The sequence below is a fragment of the Mastigoproctus giganteus genome, chromosome 3, assembly GCF_048544385.1.
Source record: "Mastigoproctus giganteus isolate SK-2022 chromosome 3, ASM4854438v1, whole genome shotgun sequence".
NCBI lineage: Eukaryota > Metazoa > Arthropoda > Arachnida > Uropygi > Thelyphonidae > Mastigoproctus > Mastigoproctus giganteus.
The window spans coordinates 187,787,365-187,804,070 of NC_143577.1; the positions used below are offsets into that span (position 1 = coordinate 187,787,365).

The 16,706-nt window shown below is 32.8% G+C and overlaps 1 protein-coding gene across 1 annotated transcript in view; it reads left to right on the forward strand.

Moving 5' to 3' along the window:
• Dtd (D-aminoacyl-tRNA deacylase) overlaps positions 1 to 16,268 on the forward strand; it is a 42,804-nt gene extending 26,536 nt beyond the window's left edge. The window contains exons 5-6 of the mRNA XM_090370786.1: positions 355 to 443; positions 16,178 to 16,268. Of these exons, the coding sequence (XP_090226912.1) occupies positions 355 to 443; positions 16,178 to 16,237 (149 nt within the window). The 3' untranslated portion in view covers positions 16,238 to 16,268. The remainder of the gene's footprint in view (positions 1 to 354; positions 444 to 16,177) is intronic.
• The last annotated feature ends 438 nt before the right edge of the window (positions 16,269 to 16,706 follow it).

Consider the following 16,706-nt stretch of genomic DNA (forward strand, 5'->3'; position numbering starts at 1 on the left):
CCTATTATGGTTATATCTTGTACAGCTTTTAATTAGGCAACCACTAGATTTGCCTACCTGTTTAACCGCCCATAATCCTTATATATAGCAAAAAGATTGTTACGATTCCATATACCATTAACTGAAAAATAAACTAACTCACTGAATTTCACCTACTCAGTGTTATAGGATAACATTGTAAAAGTTGTGTAAAAATGTAAATGAATAAATGTAAAAGTTGTGAATAACTGCTTTTCTTGTCATCTAAGGATATTTGATTTTATTAAGGATCTTGAGTTGCTCTTTAATGATTACTATAATTATGATAATGTTATTAATTAAATAAAGTTATTCAAATTTATATGTTTGTTTAAGATGGCAAATTTGGAGCTTATATGCAAGTCCATATTCAAAATGATGGTCCCGTAACAATAGATCTTGAATCAAGTCTTCAGCATTCAAAGGTTGGTAGATGGAACATTAACTGTGTAGTTCTTAAATAGTGGTGTATATTTTGTTGCAGTTCATGTTAAGATAAAAATTTTTATATTGAATGCCATATTTACTTGCAGATTTTTTCCCATAATGTTCAAATCCCATTTTAGGAAAATTAAGGGAACATTTTCTATGTAATATTTGTTCATTTTTGTCCAGATAACTTCCTTTTTTTTTATTTATTTATTATTATTTTTTAATTCTTTGAGGTATATAAATGAAAAATGTTAAACAATTATAACAATAACATAACTGATAAGGGCATATTGAAAATGTTGATTTGGGCCAATAATAAAAAATGTTATTTGCCCACATCAGCAAGGTGATCATAATTGTGATAATGATAATAAATATCATATGGAGCTGTTCTACCATACATAGTGAGGCAGCAAACTTTTTATGCCTTTGTGGAATTAATTTCAACTCATGAAAGTGAAATTACTATAACTGACAACTTACAGTTTCCTGTGTGGCAAGAGTGCCCCTTTCCTTCAAGGATTATTTGCCCACCCAGAATAAGTAACCCATTTTATAACCTTAAAAATTAGCAAAATTGATAATTCAAAATTGCTTAATTTTTTTTAATGACATTTTATTTTTAATCCATTATGAACACAACTCTGAAAAATCCACAAAACATATTTTTAATTAATGTTTTTAATGGCAGGTGCACCTGTTCCCTACAAGGATTACTTGTGTACTCAGAAAAAGTAATCCATTTTATAACCTCAAATTCACAAAAAAATAATTCAAAATTGTTCACTCGTTGATGACACTTTATTTTAAATCTATTGGGCTCACACCGAAAACAAATTTTCAGTGTGAACCCAACTGTGAAAAATCTGTTTTTTTTTTTATATTAAAAAAATATTTTTAAAATTTTACCTGCCCCATCCTGATGCTTTAGACATGAGCCCTGTCTGTTGTTTTCTGCTGCCTGTATTTGGGCATTATGTGTGCTTTGGCTATGTCTGGTTGTTGCTGAAAACAAATCATGCACACAAAAGCCTGTGGTCGCCAACAGTTGGATTCTAATCAAAAGCTACAATTAAGTTTAAAGCCAGTGCACATAAACAGTTGAGAGACACTGGAATAATGTCTATAACTAGTTCATGTAAACAGTTGGAAGATATATCCACAATACATGAGTTGCAACCATTGCATTTCAATAATTGGATGCAAAAGAGGCTGCTAATTTTAAGTTTTTTTTTTCAGTAATTAATAATAAATAAAATAAGATGCTTAAGAAAGCAGCTTGTTATGTATTATTTTTTTAAGGCCACTCATAGTTTTCAGTAATAAAACAATTGTTGACTATGATGTAGATTAAAAGTCATACAAACAAATGAAGGAAAACTAAATTGACTTGATGTTCTTATAGGCTTTTTTTTTTTTTTTTTTTTTTTTTTAAATTAAATAACTGGCATATGCTATCTCCAGGTGCACCCATCACTGAATTAAAATTATGCCAAAGCTTTTCCACAAATTTTCAAGAAAAGAGACTCTTCTATGCATAGAAAAATACCCAAATATGATTATGTTCATGCGTTCTCCCTATAAACATTGGATTTAATTTCTTATATTTTGATATAATTCAGATTTATTAGTGAAAGTCTAATAAATCACCTTTATTAGCATCATAGAGCTATATTTCAATTATTCCTGTTGAGCAATTTTATGTCAAAATTTTCTCGAAAAATATGGCCCTCTACTAATTTCACTGTTTGTCATACCATTACCTTTTTTGTTGCATTCTTAAAGCTTTGGTACTGATAATCTATTTCGTCATTATTTGTGATGATAGATTACTGCAATTTTAAACCTTTCTTCAACAAACAATTCTTTCTCTATTTAAAAATACAGTCAAAGACTGATTAGATTACCATTCATAGTAAGTCTATCCAGAACATGTCAATTTATTTTTTGCCTGATGTGTTCTGGTAAATAGTACCATCTTGGTTCTGTGCATCACATTTCCAGTCCTAATATACTTTTTATTCTGTTTTTTTTTTTTTTTTTTTTATTGCATGCATATACCTTTGTAAATAATATTTAAACAGTATATTACTAATAATCTCAAAAGAAGTTTCTCTAATTAATTTCTTAAAATTGTCTGGCACTGTTAATTTAATTCTTGCAAATGTAGGAATAATAGTTCTTAAATGCTGTATTGCTTAAGAAAGGATACATGTAGAATGGGTGCTGTTACCCTGATCAAGAAACTGTTGAGGGGTTTGTTATAAACACAAAAATCAGTATGATGAGAGCTCAGTGAATAGATTTTTACATTCCTTATCTTTTGCAATGTCTTGATTCATAATAATTCATATCCATGAGACATCAATTCCTCAGCACTGAACTATTAATATAACTCAAATATAAACACTCTTCTCCAAACTCACCACATCAATTCTGCAATGTAGATGCCGAGTTTCGACTTTGATTGGAATCTCAGTGGGCAGGTAGGCATTGTGAAGACATGAACAACCCAGTGATAAGGTCAAAGTAGAAACCCAGGTTTCAAACAAGTAGTGGTGCATACACCAAATAAAAAATAATAGTTTTCCATTTATGCGCTAAGTAGCAAACTTAATTTTTGCTCACATCTATGTACACAAACAGATTATGCCGACAGGTACATTGACTTTTTATAGCTTGGGGCTTTTGCCCTGAATTTAATCAGGTCTACTTTTCTTATTGCACCATCTCACATATCGTGGATATATCTCATTACTATATTGTTTGGTTATTCACAGTACCTACCTCTCCATTAGTGACTCCAATCTGGGTTGAAACCTGGTTTGGGTAGTGGCATATAGTTTTAATTAAAAGCAGTGTACTTCTCTCCATTGAAGTAGTGTTTTTTTTATTTAGAGTAGTGCAGTACCAAGAAGACTTACAGAAAAGTGCCTCTACAATATGAGATTAATACATAAATAGCACTGTTTTCTCTCACAATTATGTACAGAAAGAGGCTGTGCCCAAAATGTACGGTAACATTTTTATAGCTTTCTTGGCTTGAGGCTTTTGCCCTGAACTTAAATTGTATCTACATTACTGGAGGGATGTATTTGTCTGATCTCTCCAAATAAATTTTCCTGGACAGGCCTTTGTACAAAAGTAATGCCACCAAAGGATGCTTGATAGAGTCATTTTACTCTACCAAAACACAGCACTTAGCAGTTGGAAACAGTTGGCACTGTCATTTGCATGTATCATTCCTAGACTTTTTGTTTGCCTTTGACTCCAGCTAGATTACACTTGTACTAGATCTGTTAAAGTTTTTCAGTATTGTTGGCCAGTATTATAACTTTCTAAAGCAATTTTAAATATACATTTCAACAACAGAATAAAATAAGAAAAATTAATTACCTCTATGGGAATTTCAGAAGCAGATATCTTTCAAAACTACTTTTTGCTGTATGTTTTACCCCTTCGATAAATTTCTATGTTTCACACTTAACATCATCTGTGCAGTGCCACTGAATCATTTCAAAGAATATACAAAACACTGAGTCTTCAGTGGACTGTGCAAAGTCAAATATGTACTTATTTGCTCCTGGCTGTTGCACCCATCCAGATATCTCACAACTGGTAGATACCCCATACACTTCACATCCTCCAAATTTTCTATTTTCTACGAAAATTTATTTTGTTTCTCAGAGCAAACTAAACATAATTACAATTAATAAGTTTTTGGCTGGAAGCAGCCTTCTTCAGATTGAATACATGAATGGCAGTTGGAATAGAGATGTGCACTGCCAGGATGGTGCGTGAGGCGCGTGGTTAATTGTTTGTTGACGTTTGTGGCTGTGACATATGGTGGTGACGTGGCCAGCGTTTGTCTATGGATAGAATTACTGCCTCTGTGATGGGGTTAACTTGGCAACCACTGTTCCTGTTCAAAGAGGCATCAAATCTAAAATGCTTGGATGCCTCTTTGAACAGGAACAGTGGTTGCCAAGTTAACCCCATCACAGAGGCAGTAATTCTATCCATAGACAAACGCTGGCCACGTCACCACCATATGTCACAGCCACAAACGTCAACAAACAATTAACCACGCGCCTCACGCACCATCCTGGCAGTGCACATCTCTATTCCAACTGCCATTCATGTATTCAATCTGAAGAAGGCTGCCTCCCAGCCGAAAGCTTATTAATTGTAATTATGTTTAGTTTGCTCTGAGAAACAAAATAAATTTTCGTAATGAATCCAGAGCACGTAGGCCTTTTTTACTATGTTTCTATTTTCTGTGCTAAGCTGTCTTGCAAATCTGATTAAAGCCTTTGGCATTAAAAATAGATCTAACTGTTACTCATAATTGTAAGACAGTAGTGTTGCATGTATACCTCGGTGTATAATCTCTCTTGTGTTGTACTATAGAAATGAGTTATGGCCATTCCTTGCTATCTAAGAAAAATAACAGGCTTCAAGTTCTGACTGTTAAAATGCACCAGTAACTTTATATGCCATTTTCATAAAGGCCTCAGTAAGTAACATGTTTAACTCCCCCACCCTTCTTGCTTGGAGAGACTAACTAAAATAAGCTAGTTAATTTAGGTTCACAAGTGTGCAACCATCTGAAATTGTGGGAGAAAAATTGGTTGGAGAATTTCAATCTCCAACTCCATTTTTCCTCCTACATTAAATCTGCAACAGTTGTAAACAGCTTACTGCTAAATTTAAACTTGAGTTTTATGATACTAAGAGTAGGAAACTTTCTTTTTGTCCAACTGGTAGTCAAGCATTCTGGTCCCTTTCCAAAATTATTGGCTGCAACTTCTGTTCATCTACTTTCACCTCTGTTACATCCTGAAGGTTTTGTTATCAACCTTGAACTAAAGATTAAAATTCTAACTAATAAAATTCTAAGTGCTAAGGTGTCTTTCACATGAAAAGGAATGAGGCCATAAACATTATTTGTCATGGTCAGGGTTGTAACTGTACTTGATAATAAATAAAAATCTTACCAATCTTTATTTATTACCCAATACATTATACATAGTACTCTATAAACTACAATTACAACCAATTTCAGTGTCAAAATTTAAAAAATATATATATTTTTTTAAATGCAAATTTAAAAAAGAAACAGTGATTACAAAAACACATTATAAATATACAGATTATTTTAAAAATTTCTCTAATGTTTGTTGGTTTAAATCCTTAGCAGTTAAATTTTCAATACATTATTGTAACCCATGCAATAATTTGTAGTCTTCAATTTTTCCCTTCCTTAAATTCTAATGCACTTAGTAAGTAACACTTCAAGATTTCCTAATTTCTCTGCCATGACCCTCTGTTATGCCATTCACCGATATCTTTGTTATCAAAATTTATTTTCCTCAGTGTCAGGTTTATCCGGTATAATTCCATTGGCTATATCCTTTACTGACGGATCATCTGTTGTCAGAAGATGTTCATCAATTTTTACCCATGTGTCAAAATTTTGGATAATATTAAATGAATTACTGGTATACTCTGTTGGCACTGCACTACTTTCTTCATTATTTGTCACAATGCCTGGCTGAATAAATCCAGCTTTATGAAAACAGTTTTTGATTGTTTGTTTGTAAATTAATTCCCAAGCACTAGTCATCATATGCACTGTGTCTAATAAGTTAATTATTTTTGCTCTGTCCTTAACATGGACATATAAATTATCAAGCGACTCAGAAGCTTATGGCAGATATAAGTTAATCTGTAATCAGGTCACAAAGGAGGTTCGGCAGGCGAAAGCAGATTACGAGAAATCCTTGGCAAAAGATGCTAAGGAAAACAGCAAGGATTTCTTTACTTATATAAACTCTAAAAGGAAGGGGATGAATCTGATTGGTCCACTTGACATCGATGGTTCGACTGTTGATGATCCTGCTTAGATAGCAAACAAACTGAATGAGTATTTTGCATCTACATTGACACGTGAGTAATTATTAAGGTTTGAAAATAGCAGAAGGTTATCAAATTGTAGCAAGATACTTAATGATTTTGTAATAACCGAGAGCAAAGTGGAAGAGAAATTGTTGAAGTTAAACGTAAGAAAAGCACCTGGGGTGGATGGGATCTATCCAGTTATATTAAAGGAGGCGGCAAAGCAACTAAGCAAACCCTCAGCCATAATTATGAGAGCATCCTTGGACTCAGGGGAGGTTCCCACAGACTGGAGATGTGCAAATGTATCCCCAATTCACAAAGGGGGATCGAAGGGTGACACGAGTAATTACAGACCAGTTAGTTTAACTTCTGTTCCGGGTAAAATAATGGAGTCGCTGGTTAAAGATGCATTGCAGGATCATCTAGACAAGACTGCAGCAATAATTCAGACACAGCATGGGTTTGTTAAGGGAAAGTCTTGTCTGACAAATTTGATAGGATATTATGATGTGGTTACAAAGGAACTGGATGCGAAAAATAATTTTGATATCATATATTTGGATTTCAGGAAAGCTTTTGACACTGTTGCGCATGGAAGACTATTGTACAAATTGGAGCAGAATGGTATTAAGGGTAAGTTGCTACAATGGATAAAAGGATGGTTAAGTGCTAGAAGACAGAGGGTGGTAATCAATGGGTACTGCTCTTCTTGGACTAATGTTATTAGTGGAGTCCCACAGCGTTCGGTGTTAGGTCCACTGTTGTTTTGTATATTTATCAATGATATTGATGAAGGTATATCAGGCTTAATGTCGAAGTTTGCAGATGATACAAAGGTTGGCAGGGTTGTTAATGACAGTAATGGCAGTGTGCTACTGCAACAGGATCTAGATAATTTGGGCAGATGGGCTAAGAAGTGGCAACTGAAGTTTAACCTTGACAAATGCAAAGTACTACATATGGGTAGAAGTAACCCCAGAGAAACGTACCAACTGTGTGGTACTACACTTAAGGTGGTAGAAAATGAAAAAGACCTGGGAGTAATTGTGCAGGCAGATATGAAGTTTTCTGAGCAATGCAGACAGGCTGCCAGGGCAGGTCATGGGGTTTTGTCAATGATATATAGGAATTTTGCTAGCAGGGAAAAGGAGGTGATTATCCCTCTGTATAAGGCAATGGTCAGGCCACGGCTTGAGTACTGCGTACAGGTCTGGAGGCCTCATTTTAGGAAGTATGTAGATTTACTTGAGCGTGTACAGAGAAGGGCAACAAGATTGGTGAGGGGAATGAAGGGATCCTCTTACCAAGAGAGGCTTAAGTTCTGCAAATTGCAGTGGCTGGAGACTAGGCACCTGCACGGTGATCTGATTGAGGTATATAAGGCCTTGAATGGGTTGAGCACGCTGAATTCTGATGGGATCCTTCCACTTGTTCAGATTACGAATCTAAGGGGGCATAAATAAAATTAAGAAAAGACAGATGTAGAATAGATGTGCGGAAATTTTCCTTTAGCCAGCGGGTGGTTAATTGCTGGAACAAACTTCCATCTGTCGTTGTGGAAGTTGATAGGTTGAATAAATGTAAGGAGGAACTGGGCAGGCATTTGGAGGGAATGGTGTGATTTTTTTTTTTTTTTTTTGGCTGATGCTGCATAAGCTCATACATTTGCTTTCTTGCATCACATGCCACTACTACTACCGTTGAATGGAAAGATGGCGGACAGGCCGACGCATTCCAACTTCATAAATGTTGAATGTTAGTGTCACGAATTATTAAAAATAGTATTGTTGTTGGTGCTTGTGAGTTTTATTGTGGATATTAGTAAAATATTTCAACCCCAAAATTGACCTCAAAACGTAAAAACCTTGTCACTTTCTTCAATTTTTGCAATAATTTTTTGTTGCATCGCACTCCTGTACAATGTTTTGTAAACCTTTATGATTCCTTGATCCAGAGAATTCACTATGAACGTTGTATTCACTGGAAGAAATAATAATTTTGTTGTTCAACTGCACGTTTAGATGGGCTGTACAGATATCTAAGGTAAGCCCAATATTTTTACTGACTTGCAAATATTCTCTGTCCCATTCTTTCAGAAAGTCAACGAAAGTTGGAGCATCATCCAATGCATTTGCTCTTGTATTCGACTAGTAGGTTTTTTTGACCTTCTGAAGACGTGGATCTTTCCCAATTAAAAAAGTTATTTTTTTTTTATTGTGTAACTCTTTTTTTTTCGCCTTTTTTTTCAACTGTCAGATGTTTATTTCTGAATAATAAAGTATGTTCAGGCATTGTCTAAAAATAAGTGCAGGTTTCAGTGTTGAAAATAGTCAGGACTAAATTCTTCCAATAAATTAGGTAAGACATTTATTTCCTACTCATTTTTGTGCTGAATCTGGATCAAAGTCAGATTTTTCTCCATGAAGTTTTTGTACACAATGTTCTCTCTCCTTCCACCTACTTAGCCACCCATCTGTAGGCTTAAAATAGTGTACAGAGATTTCATTTGCAAATTTCTTTGCCTTTTTTCCTTGGATCTTTTCTACTGATAGGAGCATTTTTTAATGTTGCATTTGTGACCATCTCAGAAGCACTTTTCCCACAAGTTCATTCTTTCCACATCTATTTTTTTTTTTTTTTTTCCTGTTCACATTTTCATTATCAGGCGTACATAATTTATGCAATTTTCTGTTCTTTAAAACTTTACATAAAAAGAGGCTGTGAAACATTGAGTTTTAATGCAGCTTCTTTCTGACTACATTTAGGTAAAGTATCATAAACGCTTAAAATTTTGTTTTTCACTCAAACTTCAAGCGGCAGAATATATATACGTTATAATATAAATGGTTTTGGATTTTCATTTGATTATAATAACCAGCATTCACTGTATCTGCTTTTCTTTAACTCTTGCATTGATGATTAAGTCTCCTATATCACAAGAAATGTATTCCATTAAACACCACCTTCAATTTTATGAACAGAAAACCATTATACGAATTCGAAAAAGCTGGATGCAAAGTAGAGTCCAGGTCTTAATAGCATTTCTCAACTTGTTTTTAAAACCTATGCCACCAAGTTAACTCTGTTTTGCATTACCAGCATTTTGCTTTCCAACATTATGCAGAACTGTGCTCCCAGCCTTTTCTTCTAACTTAAAGCATATTGTCACGAATGCACTACACTATGTTATAAAGGTCTTTCCTTCATTTAATTATTTTTACTTTCCCTCTGCCACTCTCTTCAATTTCATATTATTGGCTAATGCTATATATTTATGACCTATTTGAAACATAGTGCAGTGTGCCAACTTATTCAAATTGGCAGTTATTGTATCGAGTTCAGCTTTCCAGATTACATTTCATTTATTAAAAGGACTTTTTGACAGACTGGACATCACATTGAGATTGCATGAACTAATTTCTCACCAGCTACTTTTCATGGCAGGGACTTGCATTCACATTACACAAACTACAAAACTTTAATGTCTTATAATGAAGCAGGTATTAATTAGTGGCTGTAAGTCTGTAATTATCCATACAGTATTGTAAATAGGTGGGGCAGGGTTGCCAGGAAAGCTGGTTACAACCGCCTAATATAATAAATTAAAAAAAAAAAAAGAAAAAAGACCATAGGTTTGCTGATTACAGTGCAGCTTCTAAATTGCTGAGTGATGCTCTACACTAGGGTTTCTCAACCTTTGGGTCGCGTTAAATTTTTAATAGGTTGCGAAATGATAGCTGCTACCTTGTGCTGAAGCGAGAAGCCCAGAGCACATGATACAAATTGTATCATGCCAGAGCATCATCCTTTCGCTTCATCCATTGATATTCAATCTTATGAAGGAAAGACAAATTAATTTTCTAACCTAAAAGTTTAAAACTGAAGTGAAATGGTCTCAGCGTGAAACAAACGACATGATCACGACCAGTTCAAAGGTAAGAATTATTTTTTATGTATGTGTTTATTTATTTTACCATCCTGTTATGTAGTTATTGTGATACACTGCCCGCGGTCCATTGCAATATGCGTTCAATGATATTAGCTTATTTTGTATTTCGCTGAGATTTGGTAATATTAAATTTCTTGTTTTTCGTTTTTCAAATTTTCATTTAGCTCTTAAATTAATATTTTTATTTCGTTGTATGTGATTAATTCATCACAATGAAAACTTTTAGTAAATTTTCAATAGGAAACAATTTAAAATTCTTTTTAAGTTTTGTCTTTTTTTTCCCTTAGATTATATCCCTTGTTTAATAATGAGTAAAAAAATCAAATTATTATTATTATTTTTTTTTTTTTTTTTGGAATAAAAGAAAAAGAAAATTCTCAAGAAACTAATTCGGGTAATAAAAATGCAGAAATGTCTAGTACTTCAAGCGAACCAGTAACAAAAAAAGCAAAACAAGACAAGAGTTTTATTTATAATTGGCAAGAGAAATATATTAATCATGGTTTCACCTTCATAAAAGAAAATGGAATAGATTTACCACAATGTGTTATCTGTGGAAATGTATTGGCCAACTCTTCATTCAAAATTAATAAACTATTAAGACAATTGGAAACAAATCATAGCCAATATAAAGATAAACCTACGGATTTCTTTTTAAGAAAACATGATGAATTAAAAAGAACTAATCCAATTTGACAAAATTTGTTTCTACAGACAAAAAATTCTTAAAATGTTCTTATTTGGCAGCCTTACATATTGCTAAATGCAAGAAAGCATATAACATTGGAGAAGTGTTATTAAAGCATTGCATGAAAGACATTTGTAGTGAATTATTTGGCAAAGAATATGAAGCAAAAATAAATTGTATTCCCATGTCAAACAACACTATAAGTCGACAGATAAGCGATTTGTCTTATGACCTTGTAATTCAAGGTCATAAGACAAATCGCTTATCTGTCGACTTATAGTGTTGGCGGAAAAAATACAAAAATCCCAGTATTATGCAATAATATTGGTTTACACCAAATATATTGATTTTACATGTAAAGATATATAGGAAGAATTACTATGTTCTTTGAAATTAGTCTTCAGCAACGTCAGAAGAAATTTTTAAAAACATCAATTCATATTTCCAAACAAAAAACATTTCTTGGAATAATTGTATAGGGATTTGTACTGATGGGGCTGCAGCAATGACAGGAAAGCATAGGGGGTTTAGAATCACGCATAAAGAAAATTGCTCATCCAGATTTAATAACAACAACTCACTGTTTTCTTCATCGGAAACAATTATTTACAAAAGATATGAGTGAAGATTTACATGACATTTTAAATCAGTGTGTACAAATAGTTAACCAAATTTGAAAGAGTGCAGTAAACAGCTGTAACTTTAATATAATGTGTGAAGAAATGGGTTCAGCCCATAAACAGGTATTGTTACATTCTCATATAAGATGGCTTTCAAGCCATCTTATATGAGAATTTCAGAACATTTCCTCTTGAAAGAGGAAAAGTTCTGAAACGATTATTCGAACTTCGAGTAGAATTTGAAATATTTTTAAATGACCAGAAGTCAACATTAAGTGAATATTTTAAAAAAGTAATTTGTGGCTTGCTAAAGTTGCCTATCTAGCTGACATATTTTCGTTAATGAACGATTTAAATTTGTCAGTGAAAGGAAATCAGACCAATCTTTTTATTTGTTATAATAAAATAGAAGCTTTTGTTAAAAAAACTTGACCTCTGGTTAAACAAAGTTAAAAATTATTGTTTTGATATGTTTCCATCATTCTGACAAATGGTTGAAGACAACATGATAACTCAGAAGGAAATTTTGGATATACATCAAGTTATACAAAATCATTTATTAAAATTAAAAGAAAAGTTCATTCAATATTTCCCACCTACAGGAGATATTCATTTGGGCAATATGTGGGTAATAAATCTTTTTCAACAATGTGAATCAAATAATTTATCTCTATCAGAAGAAGAAAATTTAATTGAATTATAAACAGACAAGAGTTTGAAAATAAAATTTAAAGAAAACCAGAATAATTTACCTAAATTTTGGTTACAAATTGAAGAAGAATATCGGACTCTGAGTGAAAAGGCAATAAAATTGTTGTTACTTCCATTTGCAACAACTTATTTGGCTTAAAGTGGATTTTCAACAATGGTTGTTACGAAAAATAAGTTCAGAAACTGACTCGACATAAGTTCAACAATGAGAATAGCATTAACTAATTCTACTGAAGTAAGAATTAATAAATTAATTGAGGATAAACAACAACAAAGTCATTAAATATTCTCTTGTATTATTTACGTAAGAGTTTTTAATAAATATAATTCAAACTATTTTAGTGATTTTAAAATTTTGAAACAGCCTGTTTTATTTAAAATCATTAATCTTACATTTTTCCATAGTTGAATTTAAATAATAAAAAATGAAATTGAAGTATTCATTATAAATCGAAATTCGTCTGAATCACTCTCAGTAGAAATGTACTGAATGTTACTTTTCACATGTAGGAGTTATTGTGAAATATGCATAATTTTATTTATTTATGTAATATACAGTGATTCCAGTCTACCAGGTTTTTAAAAATTTTATATTATAAACATTTGGGTCGCGGTACAATTACAAACAAATATGTTGGGTGATGCGGCAAAAAGGTTGAGAAACGCTGCTGTACACAAAGAGCTACAACTTCTGTACAACCAGTTCCTTAAATGCTGATTTTTCAGGTAATTTAAGTGGAGAGAAGACAACATGATTAACTTTAATCTTTCTTAAACTCAGTCCTCTTTTTTTTTTTTTTTTATGTAAGAAATACTTAATTTGAATTAAGTATTTCTTAATTCAAGTTGAGTATTTCTTACATCAAAAAAAAAAAAAAAACCTGCTGCTCTTGTCTCCAACAATTCCAATTTCTATACAACTCACATACCTTTAATGGAGAATATATCCTTAATGAAGCATCTGTAATCCCTCTTTCCTCCCCTCCTTTTCTAATCTTCCTTGACAAAAGTTTGTTACAAATATTTCTACCATGGAATATTGTTCCCACATCTGTGGTGAACTCCTCCCCTCCCCCTAAAAAAACCTCCCAATCTCAGACTGTGTAAAAGAGGGCAGTGAAGTTAACGATTCCTCACAAACTCACTCCACTCGTAATCAAACAGACATTCAATTTCTGTTGCATTTCTTTTCTATGAAAATATTTCCATGGACACTGTTCTTCTGAATTAGAATTAAATCAGTAAAAACGTGTCCCAGCTAATCAACATTCATTCACATTAAGTCCAAACACACCTAACTAACTGTGCCTCATTTATCCTTCCTGCTTCTGTTCTTTGGGACAACCTTCCATTATGTGTGTATTTCTTGAAAATGACAATCCAATCTGTAGAAATTCAAATGCAGTAGAAACATATATCGTGTCTTCTCAAACTTAAGCCCACACAGTACTAGTATTTTAGTGTTCAGGACCACCATATAAAATATAATGGGGGAAAAAAAGTAAACTGATTATCTTTAAGTATCCCTTTGATGACAATTCTTTACCAAGTGGAATGCCTTTCATCAAGTTTTGACCTATATATCTCTGATCATGATTACTGCAAAATGCTCAGAGACAAGACAGTATGTCTAGTATGTCTTGCTCAGAGACAAGACATACTAGACAGTTGTACAGGCCTACTTTTTCAAGTTATCACTGCTAATAGTATAGTGATGGCGAACTAATTAGCACAGGCTACAAGGGAACAAACTGCCACTTGTAGTGGCAAAGTATATTTTTATTTGAAGAAAAACTGCCACTTGTAGGGCAAAGAACTATTTTTATTTGAAGAAAAATTATTTTATGGTCTATTATACCATAAAACAAATTTTCCATAATCTAGCAATGGTATGGCATGCAAAAATTGTTATTTTTGTTGCATCTTATTTTTGGCGTGCAGGCTGGGAAAGGTTTGCTATCACTGTTGTATACAGTAAAACCTTAAATCCAGAATTCTCAAAAATCTTGAACTTTTTGTAAATTTTAGTAATAAAAAATACTAATCTAGAAATCACTATCTTCTTTCAAGTGCCATTGCTTCAATTATTGTGAATTTCATAAGACTGCACCTTAGCTTCTGATGTAACACATTTTTGTAGTGAATCAAACTCCATCTTTTAGGTTTCTCTTTGGTTGTTCTGGCTACTGTTATTCAAATGTGTCATATAAATTTTAAAAATGAGTGGGTTAATGTAAGTTTTGTTATTATTTTTATGTGATAGTGGATAAATGACTTTTTTAATTGGTTTCTCAATTGTGGGCAATTTCATGTATTATGCACCTTGAGAAGGCTTCTCACAGCTGCTGAAGAAGGAACTGAAAGAAAATTTCATGAGCATCACAATTGCATTCTAAGCCTTAAGTTGACACACAAAAAATTAAATAAATAAAAAAAAAAAGGATTGGGTTTAAAATTTTATATGATGTACAGTTAGAATAACATTAGTTTTGAAGAGCAAGCAATGGGAAATATGGAGTTTGCTTGATGACAGGAAACATGCTACTGAGGGAAGTAGTGTAAAAGTTTATTACAGTTGTATTTCACTACTGTGTTAATTATTATTAATAAAATTAATTGTTTTAACACAATTTCCACTCTGACAGTTTTTTTTTTTAACATAAGGTTTAAAATATGAAGATCAGGAAAGCAAAAGATATGCTATAATTGCCATAGCAGTTTCAGCACTATATCAAAACATTGCCTCATCTTACACTAGGTTTCATTTACACTTGACCACCAGTATAATTGCTATTATGTTTCCAGGTTTCAAAAATCTGGTATTGAGTTAAGTCCCAGTTCTGCAGAAAATTTAGACTTAAGCATAGACACATAAGAATACTGTTGAGCAGAAGATAGATAGATATTTAGCAGCATGTACTAAATATCTTGCCATATGAGAGATATTTGATTAAGAGCAAGCAATGGGAAATATGATGGGGGAGTCTGACATAAAAATTTGCCTGTGAGATTTTTCAATGATGCAAACCAGGAAATGTTGCTGCAGCAAGGTAGACAAATTATACATCTCGTTGGAAAAAAATGGCAATTAATTGTAAAGTTCCATATCTGGGTGACAGTAATTCCAAGTTAAATTATCAGCTGAGCTAGAGTCCACCCAATGCTGAAGATGAAAGGACTTTTGGTTAATAAGAGTCCATCATGAAATTCTCTTAACAACATAAGCAAGACTGCTGAAGACAGCATGCACAAAGAGAATCAATGATCTTAGAAAAGATATTGGCTTGCTTTAAAGAGTATAAAGAAAAGCAACAGGACTAGCTGATTCAAAGAAATATTTATACAAGAAGACTCCAGTTCTGCAAGCTGCAAAGTTTAGAAACCAGGCATCTCCATAATGATCCGAATTAGGTGTTTAAGACCTTAGAAAGGTTGAGAAAACTTAATGATGGAACACATTTTCTTTTCTAGGAAGATCAAAATAAGGGGAATGATATAAATTAAGGAAACATAATGGTAAACTGGGCATAAGAAAGTTTTCCTTTATTCAAAGGAATAATCTGCTGTTGGGTTAAGTTATCACCTAGTCTTATATATATTTAAAAAGCAATTAGATAAATATTTAGAAGTAGACAAGATATAAAACCAAGGAGACGTTTTATTTTCTCACCTTATTTTATTATTATTATTTGCCCCTTTGCTATCAGCTTAGTGCCATAAAATGTTCTAGTTCACAGTTTATAAACATAGAAGTACTTTCTTGTATGCATATTTTTTGGATGTCTATTTAAAATTAATATAATGAGAGGTATAAATATTAATACATTATTAAATGAAATAATGATTTTAAATTTTCAGAAACCATCTGAGGGTGACATGACTGAGCTTTGTGGAAGTGAAGAAGAAACAAAATCATAAAGTGTTAAAATTATTAGTAGTGTGAGACTTTGATGTACATATAAAAAAGTTAAATAAGTTATTATGTAGTATGTTCTGTGTCATGTTTCTTTTTTAATAACTTAGCAACAAACGGGTGCCTTGTATAAATTATGACATTGTTATACTCAAATATACACTATCGTTGAACATGTATTGAGACACTAAATGAAGAACATCTAGTTAGGGATAAAAAAGGAATTTTAATATTGAGTATGATCCTGCTGGGCTTTAGTGGTATCAGTGACCCTCTGTGGAGCAGTAGAATATGTTCTACACATTCTGAGTGTACGGACTGGAGTCTTGCTTCACTCCTCTCACAAGGCTGCTTCTAGTTCTACAACTAGATTTGCTCTTAGATTTACAACTGAGCCCTGGGCTGGAAATGGCAGAATCAACACCACTGTTTTATTTCTCCTTGGACACTGAATGTTGTTATATTGATACAAAT